The sequence below is a fragment of the Zingiber officinale genome, chromosome 1A (genome assembly GCF_018446385.1).
Source record: "Zingiber officinale cultivar Zhangliang chromosome 1A, Zo_v1.1, whole genome shotgun sequence".
Lineage (NCBI taxonomy): Eukaryota > Viridiplantae > Streptophyta > Magnoliopsida > Zingiberales > Zingiberaceae > Zingiber > Zingiber officinale.
This window is the reverse complement of record NC_055987.1, coordinates 111,035,460-111,050,198: the sequence shown is the minus strand read 5'-3', so window position 1 is coordinate 111,050,198 and position 14,739 is coordinate 111,035,460. Positions and strand designations below refer to the sequence as shown.

The 14,739-nt window shown below is 34.2% G+C and overlaps 1 protein-coding gene across 1 annotated transcript; it reads left to right on the top strand.

The window, feature by feature from the left end:
* Positions 1–3,710: 3,710 nt before the first annotated feature.
* On the top strand, positions 3,711–14,462 carry LOC122028479 (probable serine/threonine-protein kinase PBL18). The gene is made up of 9 exons (XM_042587339.1): positions 3,711–4,041; positions 4,193–4,278; positions 5,983–6,390; positions 6,743–6,830; positions 11,504–11,787; positions 12,483–12,612; positions 13,142–13,275; positions 13,358–13,481; positions 13,674–14,462. The coding sequence occupies exons 3-9, from the start codon at positions 5,986–5,988 to the stop codon at positions 14,252–14,254; spliced, it is 1,746 nt and encodes a 581-aa protein (XP_042443273.1). The 5' UTR covers positions 3,711–4,041; positions 4,193–4,278; positions 5,983–5,985; the 3' UTR covers positions 14,255–14,462.
* Positions 14,463–14,739: the final 277 nt, after the last annotated feature.

Genomic DNA, 14,739 nt, shown 5'->3' with positions numbered 1-14,739 from the left:
AATACACCTGATAGTAGGTTGAAGCTCTCTGCTCCACAAGTCACACTAGGACCTGCTCAAGGCATAGACTATTAAGACCTATGCCTAGGACCCTTATTATATTGGGGTCCATTAAATTATATATATATATATATGTATATATATATATATACATATATATATATATATATAATTTTAATTTGGATATTAAATATTCAAAATTATAACTAAAATAAATAGATTTATTTCATCGATAATTTTAATTTTTTACTAGTTAAATTATATTTGATCAATAATTTTTAATTTTTAGATTTAACCAATAATTTTTGATTTTTTATAGATTAAAGTTAAATTTGATCGTTTTTATTTTTTCACTCGTATTAGATTTGATTGATAATTTTAAAATTTTAATATTAAAATTAGATTTGGTTGATATTTTTTTTATTTTTAATTAAAATTTGACTCGTAATTTTTAATTTTTCACTGATTAAAATTTAATTTAATAATTAAAATTAAGTCTCGTTAATAAATTAAAAATGTTATACTCAAAAGCATATTTAACGTTGTACTATTATTTCTCTCTAAATTTTTTTGTCTTTCTCTCTACTTTTTTATTATCAATTTTTTTACCATTATTATTATTTTATTTTTCTTCCTCTCTACTCTTTTATTATCATTTTTTTGCCATTATTATTATGTTTCGTTATTATCATTTTTTTACCATTATTATGTCTTTACTCTTCGACGAGTTATTATACACACTTTTGTTTTTAAATAATTTGTCGTCGATATTTACTAGCTAAATATTTTTGACTAAATAAATTTAATTGATGATTTATCCAAGTTAAAATTGATAAAAGACAGTTTGGTTCACAAAAGTTCTACAATGTGAGATTTTAAGGAATGATCTATTGTACACAGTATCTATATCTACTAGACTATTGCTCAAACCTATTACATCTAGGTTACACAATAATAATTTTTATCATTGCGTCAAGACTTATCTTCATCTAAGTTAAAATTAATTGATATTTTTTAAAAAAAAATAACAATTAAAATGTATATAATAGTATTATAATAATTTATTAATCATTGTCGAATTAGTTAACATAAAATATTTTTTATTTTTTTTATAAATTTTACTAAGAAAAAGTGAGGTTCGATACCAGATAAAATTATTACTATATGACTTGGTCACTCCTTTCGATTATATAAATAATCATGAGCAATGTATACAATTATCCTTTTAAATTTTACTAATAAAATTAAATATCTCTAATAATATTTTTAATATTTATTTTTAAAAAATATTTAAACCTTTAATTTTTTTTTCAACTTAGGATTTCCAGAATAATTTAGACGGCCCTGAGTCACAGCGTCATTATCTGAGGGGGCAACGATGAAGTTCATGAATCAAACATTTATAATCAGTTATTAAGTCCAATTTAAAATAGATTTTTATAAGAATAAAAAGATTATCGTGACCATCTATTTTAGGAAATTAAAATTATCGTTGATTAAGCTTTCTTTGTTATTGCATGGGGCAGAGGAAGGAGACGCGTAGCTTCCTACGGAGTACGAACTGTGAAAGCCACAACAAGGACAGGGTGTGTGCATAAATGAAGTTTAATTAGAAATACTTTTTTTTTTTTTTAATTAGCTAGGTATTAAATTTTTTTTTTTTAGGGCAGCGTGCTGGCTCCGCTCCTAACCATAGGTGTCTTGATTTGATCTTTTTAGATAGATCTAATGATTAACACATAAAAAGTTATCATCATGAAATTTGAGATTAGGGATGACAATTTCAATCGAATCTGATGGAAGATTCGACATCTGATCCGAATGGAGGAGGGTATGGAGGGATTATCAATATCCGATACCCTACCCGAATACCCGATTAAATAATATATATACATATATTAAAGAAAAATTTCTTTTTCCAAAATCAACTTACTATTTTTATTGATATTAGGAAAAGATTATATAAATATTTAATCTATTTTTTAATTATATATATATTTTTTAATAGGTTGTTAATTTTAATATATTTTTGTTGAATGATAATAATTGGATAGAAAGAAAAAAAATTATAACTATAGAATATATCCAATCAATTAACGGGTATGGGTATACCCAGTGGCGGATCCAGACAAAATTTTAGAGGGGTGCTCAAAAAAGACATCTTCTATGAGAATTTTTAAAAAGATAACACCAAAAATAAAAAGCTGCATCTTTTGATATACTGTATTCTAACCATGAAATTTTTTTAAATCAAGCAACTTGGAAACTTCTATGCTCTTTACTAAATTGTCTTGGGGATAAATATGACCAAATGGTTGACAAGGTCCTCTAATCAAATATTCTCTTCGAATCTGATCTCTAATAGAAACATCAAATTCATTAATTAGTTTGCGTAGCCCTGGGCCACTAACAACATCATCCGGGTTGAATTCAACGCGAGAATATTTTTTCTTATTATTTTCTTCAATAGAATTCTGAGAAGACTCAATACTTCGTTTTAAAATTTTCTCCATAACATATGTCAATTTCTCAAAATTATTAATTTATGCAATCAACATAACAATTAAAGTATTACCAAGAATAAATCATGAAATTAGAAATTAGATGAAATAAGGAACAAGATTCACCTAAAATTGAAGAGATTTTGCTTGTTGTGGAGGATCACCGACGTCGACAGTGGCAGCGACATCGACGGAACAGGCGAACCGCAAACAGTAGTGGCGTCACTGGCGTGAGGTGTCGACGAAGTGAAGAGGCGACAAAGATGAGGGCAACGGTTTGAGGAGACCGAAGAGGGGGAAATAATGAGATCTCTTAATGGAGATGGGATCCTCTGTCCCACTTTCTTCATGTCCTCGTGTCCCATTCACTGATCGAACGGATCATATCAGATCATGTCAGATCTCAAGGATGCATGATCTGATGTGGTCCGTCCGATAGTGAATGGGACACGGAGACACAAGAAAAGTGGGACAGAGGATCCCATCTCCTCTTAGTGTGATTAGGGTTTTTAGTTTGAAGAAGAAAAGGTTGACTTAGAAAAAGAAGGTTCGGCTGCTGAAAAAGTTGCTGGAAAATGGATCAGGAATGAGAAAGAAAGAAAACAAAAGCCGCTACCAAAAGATCGGGAATGAGAAAGAAAGAAAATGGTTGCCGGCTGGAAAAAGTTCGTGAATGAGAAAGGAAAGGGAAAAGTGTTTTTAATGACACTTTTGAGAAAAAGTCCATTAAGTTTAAAAAATTAAAACTATATCCTTTATTTGTTAATCATAATTATATTATTATTGTTTGTTTCTAGAAGTAAGGGGGTGCTTCCGCACCCCCTCGCGCCCCCTTGCATCCGCCATTGGGTATACCCATCGGAGATCTTATACCCGATGGGTATGAGGACGGAGGATATAGAATCCGATCCGAACCCGACCCATTGTCATCCTTATTTGAGGTTCGAATCTCGATAAAATTGAAGTAAATATTTCTCTTGTGTGTTCGTCATTATTCCAAAGACTAGTAATCGTCCGTGATTTACCATGAACGTATTTATTTTTTGTCACCCTGATTTGATATGAAAGACTCTTTTATCTAAATTTTGCTCCTTAATACTATGGATAAAGAAATAAAATGACTATTGATGACACTCTTAAAACATATAGAAATTTGTTGGTTTGTTGTTCTTATTTAAAGTGGTAGATGGGGACAAAGATAGCAGTCGGTATTGCATTTTACATCATCAAACGCTGGGATACGAAGACTGCCAACATTTACCTTTTGAGGCTTTCTTGGATCCAGATTCACTTGGCCAGTCCACATGTTTCGGAATTTGAAGCACTGCCCCTTCTTAGAACTTGACGACGACGACGACGACGACGACCGGAATTATAGTGACGGTAGGAGCGATTTTGGAAGTGCGTCAGGTAGTCGCGACTGGGGCATCCTAAATCGTTCTTGAGAATGCAGATTTTGACTTCAACTAAGTCGGCTTGTTCAGCCCTAGACTTTCAAAGATGATGTCAGTCCCTGTGGAAACTGGACTTGATAGGGACGGTATTTCTTCAACTAAAGTCGTCCATTCCTCTAGTGATGCCAATAGCTTTCATTTGATATACCTGTTTCCATTGGAGGGAAGATGTAGGTTTTGTAGATCTGACTTTGAATCAGGGAAAGTGAGTCCCCTACGTTTCTCTTTGTTATTCAGGTTCTCGAATGGTTGAATCAGATACAAATGGCCATTCTTAATTACTTCTGAACGATTTGTCCACCGGGTTCCCCAATTTCTGTCAGGTATGAGAAACTACATACTCGTCACTCGTTTTATTCAGCCTCCCCCCTTCTTCTAATTCTCTCTTGCAACTTCCAAACTTTCTGTTTATCTATTGACATGCAGATGCTTCATCTAATAAATAAGAAAACTAAGTGTTTTTTTTTCAGAAAAAAAAAGTCTTTCCTATAATACTTGGAAACAACAGGAGGTAGATGCTTGGTAAAATTCAATTTTATTTAATAGTTTGCTTGGTCTCGAGCATATCAAATCATTTAGTATGTTTATATGTATGTATGTACTCATCAGGATGTTGTCGGCCCATCTTGGATCATAAGATGATGTTGACTTTTAAATCAGTATTAGGGTTTTTTTAACAGGCATCAGGTCAACCCATGGCTGATGCAATATTTGTTGATTTATTTTTGAAAGCAGAAAAGGGAGAATCATAGTTCACCGTATTGAGATTCATTAAAGCCAATATAACATAAGACATACTCCATTCCAAGCTCCACTAAACCTTTCCTCTATAACACTATATTCAACTTTTCATTTGCGAGATCAACTATGTGATGATTTGAACCATTTTCGGTGTATATGACTTCCAGACCAGATGAGTAGAGCAAGTGCTTGTGCTGATAGCCATTGCAGGACACGAGGAGTAGGTTGATCTAGTGGAGCAAAACCCATCATACTGTGCCATCATCAGTATTGCTTGCTAGTGATTAGGGAAGCTGATTATAAGAGACCTTGAAATGAGGGAAATTCCATTGGGTGCTGGTAGGAGAGGCCAAGTAGGAAATGTTAGAGGAGATGTTCCAAATCATGACACCCTTGCTAGAACAAGCTAAATACAATTCAAGAAAAGTATATGTAGGTAGCAGCATGGGAACCATCTACCATGCCAGGATGCAAAACTATGCTCATTACTGATTTGATTTGGGCACAGATGCTTATGACCTCAAAGATGGCGCCCCTCTATAAGACAGACCATTGGTAGTAATCTGCACCAGCATTCAACATGTACAATTAAGTAGAAGATGCTTCATCACTACTTTCCTAAGAAGGGGTGAGAATAGGAGCTTCCACCACCATTTTCAGGAGGATTGATTGGGACAATTCAGAATACCCAAACCTCTCCAAGAACGAGGAAGGTATACCTGATCCCAAGAAGCAAGAAATCTGGCTGCCAACAGCTTCACCTGCCCATGCTGCCAGAAGAAGCTCTTGCAAAGCCCCAATCTACTCGATTGAGGACCTAGGAAGCAGTAGGGACACTAAAGTCTGGTAAGTTAGCATGGAGGTGAGTAAACTATTAACAAGCGTCAACCTTATCCAAGCGATAAGAAAGCCCTTTGCCATGGGGCAGGTTTGAAAGCCATCTTACCAATAATCAGGCCCCAATAGACTCTCCCTGGTTTATTCAGACCCAACTGGTAAGTGGTAACCCAAGTCAGAATGCTGAACAACTTGTTTTGGCTGTGAATTCACTTCTTCAGGTTTTCCTCTTCACACACACACACACACACACACACACACACACAGACACAGAGAGAGAGAGAGAGAGAGAGAACACATGCCTAATTCCTTGGTGCTGCTTTGTTTTATTCAACATGCTTGGAAGCTCAACAGAGAACACATGCCTAATTCCTTGGTGCTGCTTTGTTTTTATTCAACATGCTTGGAAGCTCAACTTTTGTAGCTTATGTTTGAGATTTTATGTGCAGGCAATGGCGTTATCGGGGCTTGGGGATGCAGCTAATGTTGCACAGCTGACTGGCTTAGATGCTGTCAGCCTCATCCGCATGATAGCAAAGGCTGCCTCAACCGCGCGAAGCCACAAGAAAAATTGCCAGAAATTTGCACAGAAGCTGAAGTTGATTGGTAACCTATTGGAACAGATCAGAATAACAGAGCTCAAGAAGCATCCTTCTACTAGAGAACCATTGGAGCTTTTGGAGGATGCACTGAGGAGGTCTTACATTCTTGTACACAGTTGCCATGACTGCAATTATCGGTATCTGTTGGCCATGGGATGGAAAATTATTAAACAATTCAGGACTGCACAATCTGAGATTACTGAATACTTGAACCTTATTCCACTCATAACTCTTGTGGATATCCAGAGAAGTCGAGTATGGATTTTTGCTTTAGTTACTTTCTAAAATTTTCTAAATTTTACTCACTTAAGGTATGATAAGCACATTTCGTGAAGGTGACATAGGAGAAAGTGAATTTGTTTGTGTAAAATTGATCCTTCTACCTGTAGAGTTTGATTTTAGTCAACTTCAAAAAATGGAACATAAATATAAAACAAATGCTTGAAACTTTACTAGATGTATGAATTGTATTGTGAAAAATACTTAAAACATGCCAGTCTAATGCAATGATTTGCTATTTCATTAAATGCCTCAAAATTTTAAATTGTCAATTTATTCCTTTGTCATTTTCTTGTTTTTCATTAGCTCTCATATTTTAGTTTCTCAGGAACAAACAAAAAACATCATGCTAGAACAATGTGTCAATAAATCGGATGAAGTAGATAAGAAGGTGGAAGATGCTTTATCTAATTCAGGTGATTTTTGTATAAAGTAACCATATTTGAAAATTTTATTTTATAATATGTGTCAATTGGATTGAATGCTCTCACCATGAGAGTTCTTCTCATTATATAGAAAATATTAGTGATTTACAAGACAGATTTTTAGCCATAAATCCAGGCTGATTTCTAGTAATTTGTTTAAATCAATCTGTCCAAATCAGGAAGGTATAACTATACTATTAATTACAATATATTTATAACAATTAATTAAGGCTTGATATATGCTGTCATATATGCTTCATTCTTAATGTATGTTGTCATATATGTTATCAGCCCCTCGCAAATTGATGTTGGTCGATCAAGAAACATCAATTTGCTCACTATAAACTGATGATGTTGTCGTGTCAAGGCCTTAGTAAATAATCAGCTATCTAAAGGTTGGTAGAAATATGAGGAGGAGAAATAATATGGGTGTCAAAGGCTTCGCGAATAAAGTGACAATCCACTTCAATATGCTTAGTATGCTCACAATAAACAAGATTAGCACTAATCTGAATGACAATAGTGCTATCATCATGAAGCGGAGTAGGAGTAGACTGAGCGAAACCTAGCTCAAATATAAGACCACGAAGCCAAACAATCTCAAAATAAGTAGCAGACATAGCACAATATTCGGACTCCATAGAAGATTTAGAAACACGATATTGCTTCTTGCTCTTCCAAGAAATCAAGAAATTACCAAGAAACATACACCAACTCGTGATCGATCGGCGAGTATCAAGATATCCCGCCCAATCAGCGTCACTATAGGCAATTAGATGAAGAAGAGAACTAGCTAAAAAAAAAAATCCACGATAAGGCATCCCACGAAGATATTGAATGATTTGATGAACAACAGCTAAATGTAGATGACGAAGATTTGCCATGAATTGACTAACTTGCTGAACAACAAAGGAAATGTCAGGTCGAGTAACAATCAAATAGTTCATGTTTTCCACCAATTGTCGAAATATAATAGGATCAGAAAGAAAATTACCCTCCTTACACCGGTACTTTGTGTTTACTTCAAGTGGAGTAGCCACAGAAGATGCATCTTGGAGATCAGCTCATTGAAGAAAATCTTGTGTGTACTAATGTTGATGCAAAAAAATACCAGAAGAATTAGTATGAACTTCCAAACCCGAGAAATAAGTAAGAGGACCAAGATCCTTCATATGAAATGAGGCTTGAAGATATTGTTTCAAAGGAGCAATTAAGACATAATCGGTCCCAGTGATAACAATATCATCAACATAAACTAGGAGAATGACAATACCAGTAGATGTCTTGCAAAGAAACAAAGATGAATCATATTGGTTTTACTTGAATGAAAATTGGAGCAAAGTAGATTTGAATTTATCCAGCCATGCTTGAGGAGCTTGTTTTAACCCGTATAGAGATTTCTTCATATTACAAACATCAAAAGAAGAGGAAGAAGACAAACTCGGCGGTGGAACAATGTAAATCTCTTCTTTAAGATCACCATGAGGAAATACATTCTTAACATCCATCTGATGAAGTGACCATCCTTGTGAGACAACAATTGACCATTTGAACTGTTGACAACTTGGTAACCGGAGCAAAAGTCCCGTCATAATTGATGTCATACTCTTGTTTGCTACCTAAGGCAACCAACCGTGCCTTATAGCGATCTAGAGTATCATCTGAACGAAGCTTGATAGAGTAGACCCATTTACAACCAATGACTTTAACAATTGGGGGGCATAGAACAATATCCCATGTGTGATTGTCCACAAGCTTTAAGTTCTTCCATAGCCTAGCCTTGTGCCAACAATTATGTTTAGCAGTCTCTGAATAACACAAAGGAATAGGAATAGTGGACAAAGTAGTATGAAAAGATGTATGGGAAAAGCCATACCGATTCGGTGAACAGGTGATTCTGGAAGAGCACTGGGGAATGGCATGTGAAAGATGATTGTTTGTGAAAGAAGTAGTTTGAACAGGCGCAGATGTCGAATCAAGCTCATAAAGCTATAAAGTTGGACATTGTCGTCGTTGATGCACAAAATTAGGCTTCTTACTTGTGAAATGGACACCAAAAATATCTGAGTTGGTAGTTGACATGATATTCGTTACTCATCAAATGCAACTAGAAGTGTTGAAAATCAGCAGGCCCAAGAGTCCAAAAGCTTGAACTGAAATAACACCACTAGGAATTCTGGAAATATTCCCTAAACCAAGATCTCAACTTCTCAAGATGACACTCAAATTCTGAATTATGGCTCTAATACCATGTCAATTGGATTGAATGCTCTCACCATGAGAGTTCTTTTCATTATATAGAAAATGTTAGTGATTTAGAAGACAGATTTTTAGCCATAAATCTATGTTGATTTCTAGTAATCTGTCTAAATCAGGAAGGTATAGCTATACTATTAATTATAATATATTTACAACTATTAATTAAAGCTTGATATAGGCTGTCATATATGCTTCATCCTTGATGTATGCTATCATATATACTGTCAATATGTAGTTGAACAAGCATTTGAAGTATTTAAGGCAAGCAATGTTAGTTAGCAATTGCTGTGAGATAGTTCAAAATTTGTAATATGTAGGTGTTTTTTTTCCTTGGGTTTTGGTAGTGAAAAATCATTTAACCACCTCAAATATTGGGTCGAAATAAAAAGGCTGCAAGAGACACAAAAACAAGTTGTTCTAAGTTGATTTTAAAAAGTTACGTGATCCAAATAACCAATATCGACTAGTATATGTAAGGTCAATGAGGATGTTTATCATGTAAATTGGATATAGTTGAGTAGCTCATTCAGAAATATTCAATTCATTATGAGGGTAGTTGAGCAAAGTGGTGCCAGAGCTCCAAAATCCAAGTTCGAACCACATATTTGCCAATGCAGACTTTGATACTGCTAGATACTATCTTTGTTAACTTTGCATCAATTGAGAGACAAAATCCACGTAACTGATCCAAATAGGTGGGACAAATACATTTTGATGATGATGTGAGAACTAGTTTGAGATTTAGAGATCCATGGACAAGAGAAACTTTCTCAGTTCAAGTTTATTGGTTCAATTATCTTTGATCTTGCTAGTTTTTTCAAACCCATCTTCATTCTCACCTATGATCGGTGCAACAATTTCCTTAACACCTACTAAGTCAAAATTAACTACGACATAAAAGATCCATATATAAGAATGTCAAATTGAATATTTTTAAATTTCCCACAATCATAAACTAATAATATTACAAGCATAATTTAATTTGAGTTTACCTGATAACATTAATTCAATATTAATATATATGATAATAATATGATATCATGGATAGTATGATCATCTATTATTTGCAATTAATCTGATTGATCAATTTTCCATTAAAAATATATGCTTATATTAATAATAATTTGGAATTTAATGATACATAATAACATTTTAAAGAATTTTTTTAATCTTCTTTTCTAATCTCATACTAAATTACTTAAATTTTATCTTTCTCTTTTTTAATATATTTTCTGCCATTTCGATTTCACCAATCCTATTAATGTGATAGAATCAGTTAGATATTTTTGCCATTCAATCTTGACCATGATTTTGAAACCATAACCTTCTCAATATTATTATATTGACTGGAGTTCCTATATTCAACTTTACTTCTTATATATAGGAAGAAAGGTAATATTTTCAGGATTTATTATTGATATTATTATTATTTTAATCTTATCTAGAGTGGATAGAAAGAATGAAGTGGTGAGGGATCCTTTTGAAGATGACTAACTCCAAATCTATATTTTTTATCACTAGTACAAAACCCATGTATAGAAGGCGACATCAATAGACCATATTTTCTTCTTGAAATCCTTCTCGTATTAGCTACCTCCATTATTCTTGTTTTCATCACCTCTTTCCTGTCTCCTTTTTTCATCCTCTAATCCTCATCTATATTTTATCCTTGTTAATAATATAATATAAATTGTTCTCTTTTTCTAACAAATTGAACTTTTGGGAATTGTAGTTAGCCAATCAATATTAAGCTGTTATCAAAGTAGAGGAAAGACTATAATAGGAGGTCGGGGTTTAAATCCTATTTGTATAAAAAAAAAAAAAACTAAGCTGGAGATTTTGGGAATAGTGATTAGTTAATAAACATATTTTGGGAATAGTTATTAGCTAATAAACATTAACAATCCTGCACTTCACTTCTTTGTCTGCCTTAAGGTAAGACAAACATATTAATGCTCACTAAAAACATTTCCCTGCCCAACCTTGGGTTTGGAATTTCAACTTTTGTTTTATGGAGATCTGTGTTTGCCCAGATGAATCAAGGCTAATATATTAGAAAGATGGTTTTAGTTGTTTGCATTTAGATCCTGTCTGATAAGGCATATAGAAAACACCAGTCATCTGCAACAATTCGATTGTGTTGAATCATTGGACTGTAAGTTACTGAATTAATTGGATCAGATATCATTTAAGACTGGAATCTGATATGAATCATCCATTGATTTGTATACATGCTTACAAGAATTTACTTTTAGGCGTGCACATTCAACCACTTAATTTGCCATCTTGGGTGAGCAAAACAAGCATTGATACCATTTAATAGCTCACGGGGCATATCCTGTACACTATTTATGCCTGCAATGGTTATTCAAATATGAATTACTAACATTTCAGTTCCTATGCAGGACTTTTACTTGCAACAACAGATAGACTTGCCATCGGTCATGCATTGCTTCGGAAATTCAAGTTCAAGGAATTGAGAAGTGCCACTATGAATTTCAGTGATGTGAACATTGTTGGATGTGGAGGATATGGGATGGTCTACAAGGGTTTGATTGATCATAGTTCCTTGAAAGGAGAGAGTTGTGGATCTTTATTCCTCAAGAAAAGAGCAAATAATGTGTCTAAGATGACTGTTGCTGTCAAGAGATGTGTTGATACCTTTAAACATGGATCACGGCAGTTTGAGGTAGTCACTGATACCTATTTTAGTGAATAGATTCTTTTTCACTTTAAGTGGATTTAGATACTATTTTGATTTAATTTGTTTTATTTAAGACTGTAGCTCTGTAGAATCAACATTTTATTCGTGGGACTGACTGCGGTATAGCAAATGCAACAAATTCTTTTGTTAGCTACTTGCTTTGCATACTTATCACAATTCACTAGTTCAAACATGTACCTATTATTCAGATTCCATTGTATACAAATATTCATCTTATAATTTCCATATAGTATATTCTACTTTACAAAGTGTTAAGTTGTTTATACACTGATGAATTCATGCAGCCCAACAGTAGAATTGGAAAATCAAACAGAATAATTTCCACAGTTTTTTGGAGACAAATTTAAGTTGTTATATTCAATGATCCTGCTGAATTCGTGCATCCCAACAGTAGAGATTGGAAAATCAAACTGTGTTTCATAGTTTTTTGGAGACAAATTTCCATCTGTATTTTATCAAGTGCTGCCACATATTGATTCTTATTTAATTTTGATCTTCAACAGTGACTTCATTACTATGTTTTAGTGTCAACTCTGGAAGTTAGATCACTTAATGGAGTATAGCTTTCATACTTCATATGCTCGGTTGTTACTATCCATTGTTACATTCACCGCCTAAAATTTTTAAACGAGTTTTTTCCCCTCATGTTTCTTTTGCAGGCTGAGTTGCACTATCTTGGGCGCTTGTTACACCCTAATGTTGTCAAACTGTTGGGCTATTGCAAGGAGGAAATGATTCTTGTTTATGAGTTCGTTCCTAAAGGGAGCTTAAAAAATCACCTATTTCAGAGTATCTTTTTTGAGATCCTTGATGCATTATATGTTATCTTTAACTAGATGAAGGAAACCAATGTTGCGGCTCAATGACTTGTTATGCATCCAGCGTATAAAACAATGATAATAGTCCACAGACCATTTAGGCAATTAATAATTGAGATAATGTTAAACCATCTATTAAATAATCAAATACAAGTAATAAAAAAATAGGATCTAGGGATGTTCTAAAGGCAAGCCAATTTCTGCAATTTGGTTCCACAGCATGCTTGGGTCCAAAATGTCTGTTCAATGAACATCAAGTGTATAGGATGCCAAAATGATGTATGTTCGATAAATAGTCAATGCACAGGACGTTCAAGAATCATACTCATTCCTCCCTCCAAGTCATATAGGATTGAAACAGATTCAGTGACTTAATGCGAATAATTATGTACTTTCAGTTTTTGATAATTTCTCTGTGCCATGACATTAGAGATGCCAAATTTACATCTCTTGTCCTTGTCAGTTTCAATGACAAGTCACAACCTTTTCTACATGAGCAGGAACACGTTTCCAACCACTTCCTTGGAAGCTGAGAGTAAAGATAGCAGTTGGTGTCGCTCGAGGTCTCGCATACTTACACACAACTCATGTCATTCATAGGGATATAAAGGCTGCCAACATCCTTCTTGACTCTGTATGTATATATTTCTTTCTTGGACTTCTAGGATCCAATTCATTTTGGGTAATGCTTATTTCTGATGCATTTCCCCCCAAAGGACTTCAATCCAAAGCTAGCAGATTTCGGGTTGGCTATGTATGGTCCGACTCAGAGGGAATCCTATCTCTCACAAGATGTATGTGGCACCTATGGATATCTTGCTCCTGAATATCTTGCCGACGGTAATAATCATGATTATGATTATTGAAAAAGCCACTCCGCCCCATTGTCTTCCATGTTCTCTCATGCCAATAGCATATTATTTATTCCTCCACTCTTGTTTATTGGGCTTTATACCAGTGCTCTGTATCTTCATGCAGAATACAACTTATGACTGATTACATTAGATACTTATCATTCTTATTGTACTTCAGGAAAAATGAACGAGAAGGTTGATGTGTATGGATTTGGAATCCTGTTGCTGGAATTGCTCTCCGGTAAGCAGGCGTATGAAATCCTCACAATCAAAAAGAGCTCCAAAGATGAATGTGAAACAAGTCAACATTTCTCAACACAAGAATGTGGAACAAGCAAAGAGATCACGGAAGATTTAAGCACAACTAAACAACAATGGTCTGAAAGTGTACTCAAAACAGCTTCGCCCAACTATGAAGAAATTGTTGATTCATGTCTCTTAGATTATAAAACTCTGACTAGATTGATGGAGCCAGAACTCCGTGGACAATACCCATTAAAAGCAGCAGTTCTTGCAGTGCAGCTTGCCAAAAGCTGTGTTACCTGGGATCCTACTAGCCGACCTGCCATGCAACAAGTTATAGAGACGCTTGAGCAGATTCAAACTATCGACAACCTTCCAGTCAATTTGGGTTCTGAAAAAATTTCTGATCCTTGTCCTTCCTTTTACGATGTTGATTTTTCGGTTTCTAGCACCGTAGTATATGAGCCAGCTACTTTTGATCCGGATACAGAATTATCCTTCTCGGCATTGAAATGACAATGTTTTGTGAAAACTGAGATTTGGTGATCTAAAAAACATTTCGGCACATAGGAGATAAGATCTTAAATATATGTCTGTTCACCGTTGCTTCACTTGTATTGTATAAATGTAGACTAATATATTACATACCTCGAAGCTAAGATGCCATGTACTGCAATTTATGCCACCATTAATTATGGTAATAACTGAAGTTTGCAGAATAAATGAAGTTTGCAGAACTGTTATACAAAGAATTTGTCTGCTGAGCTTTTGATTTGTGATAAAGAGTAATCATTGCAGTGGTTGTTCAGGTATAGTTTGTAGTGGCTACAAGATTCAGCATGGCGTACCAATTCGGGCATTTCTTTTGATTCTCCTTATTTGTTCTTTTAACTTAACTCTAGGAATATTTATTTTGGTAGATTATAAATCATCTTTGGAAAGCAAGTTTGAGTGAGTGAGATATTTTAGTCTTAGAGATTATTTCTTATTTATTATTCACA

Excerpts from the sequence above, each read along its gene's own strand:
- LOC122028479 (XM_042587339.1), top strand. The coding sequence starts at position 5,986 with ATGGCGTTATCGGGGCTTGGGGATGCAGCTAATGTTGCACAGCTGACT. Across the intron at positions 6,831-11,503 it reads AGATGCTTTATCTAATTCAG|GACTTTTACTTGCAACAACA; the intron begins GTGATTTTTGTA and ends GTTCCTATGCAG. Across the intron at positions 11,788-12,482 it reads ATGGATCACGGCAGTTTGAG|GCTGAGTTGCACTATCTTGG; the intron begins GTAGTCACTGAT and ends TTTCTTTTGCAG.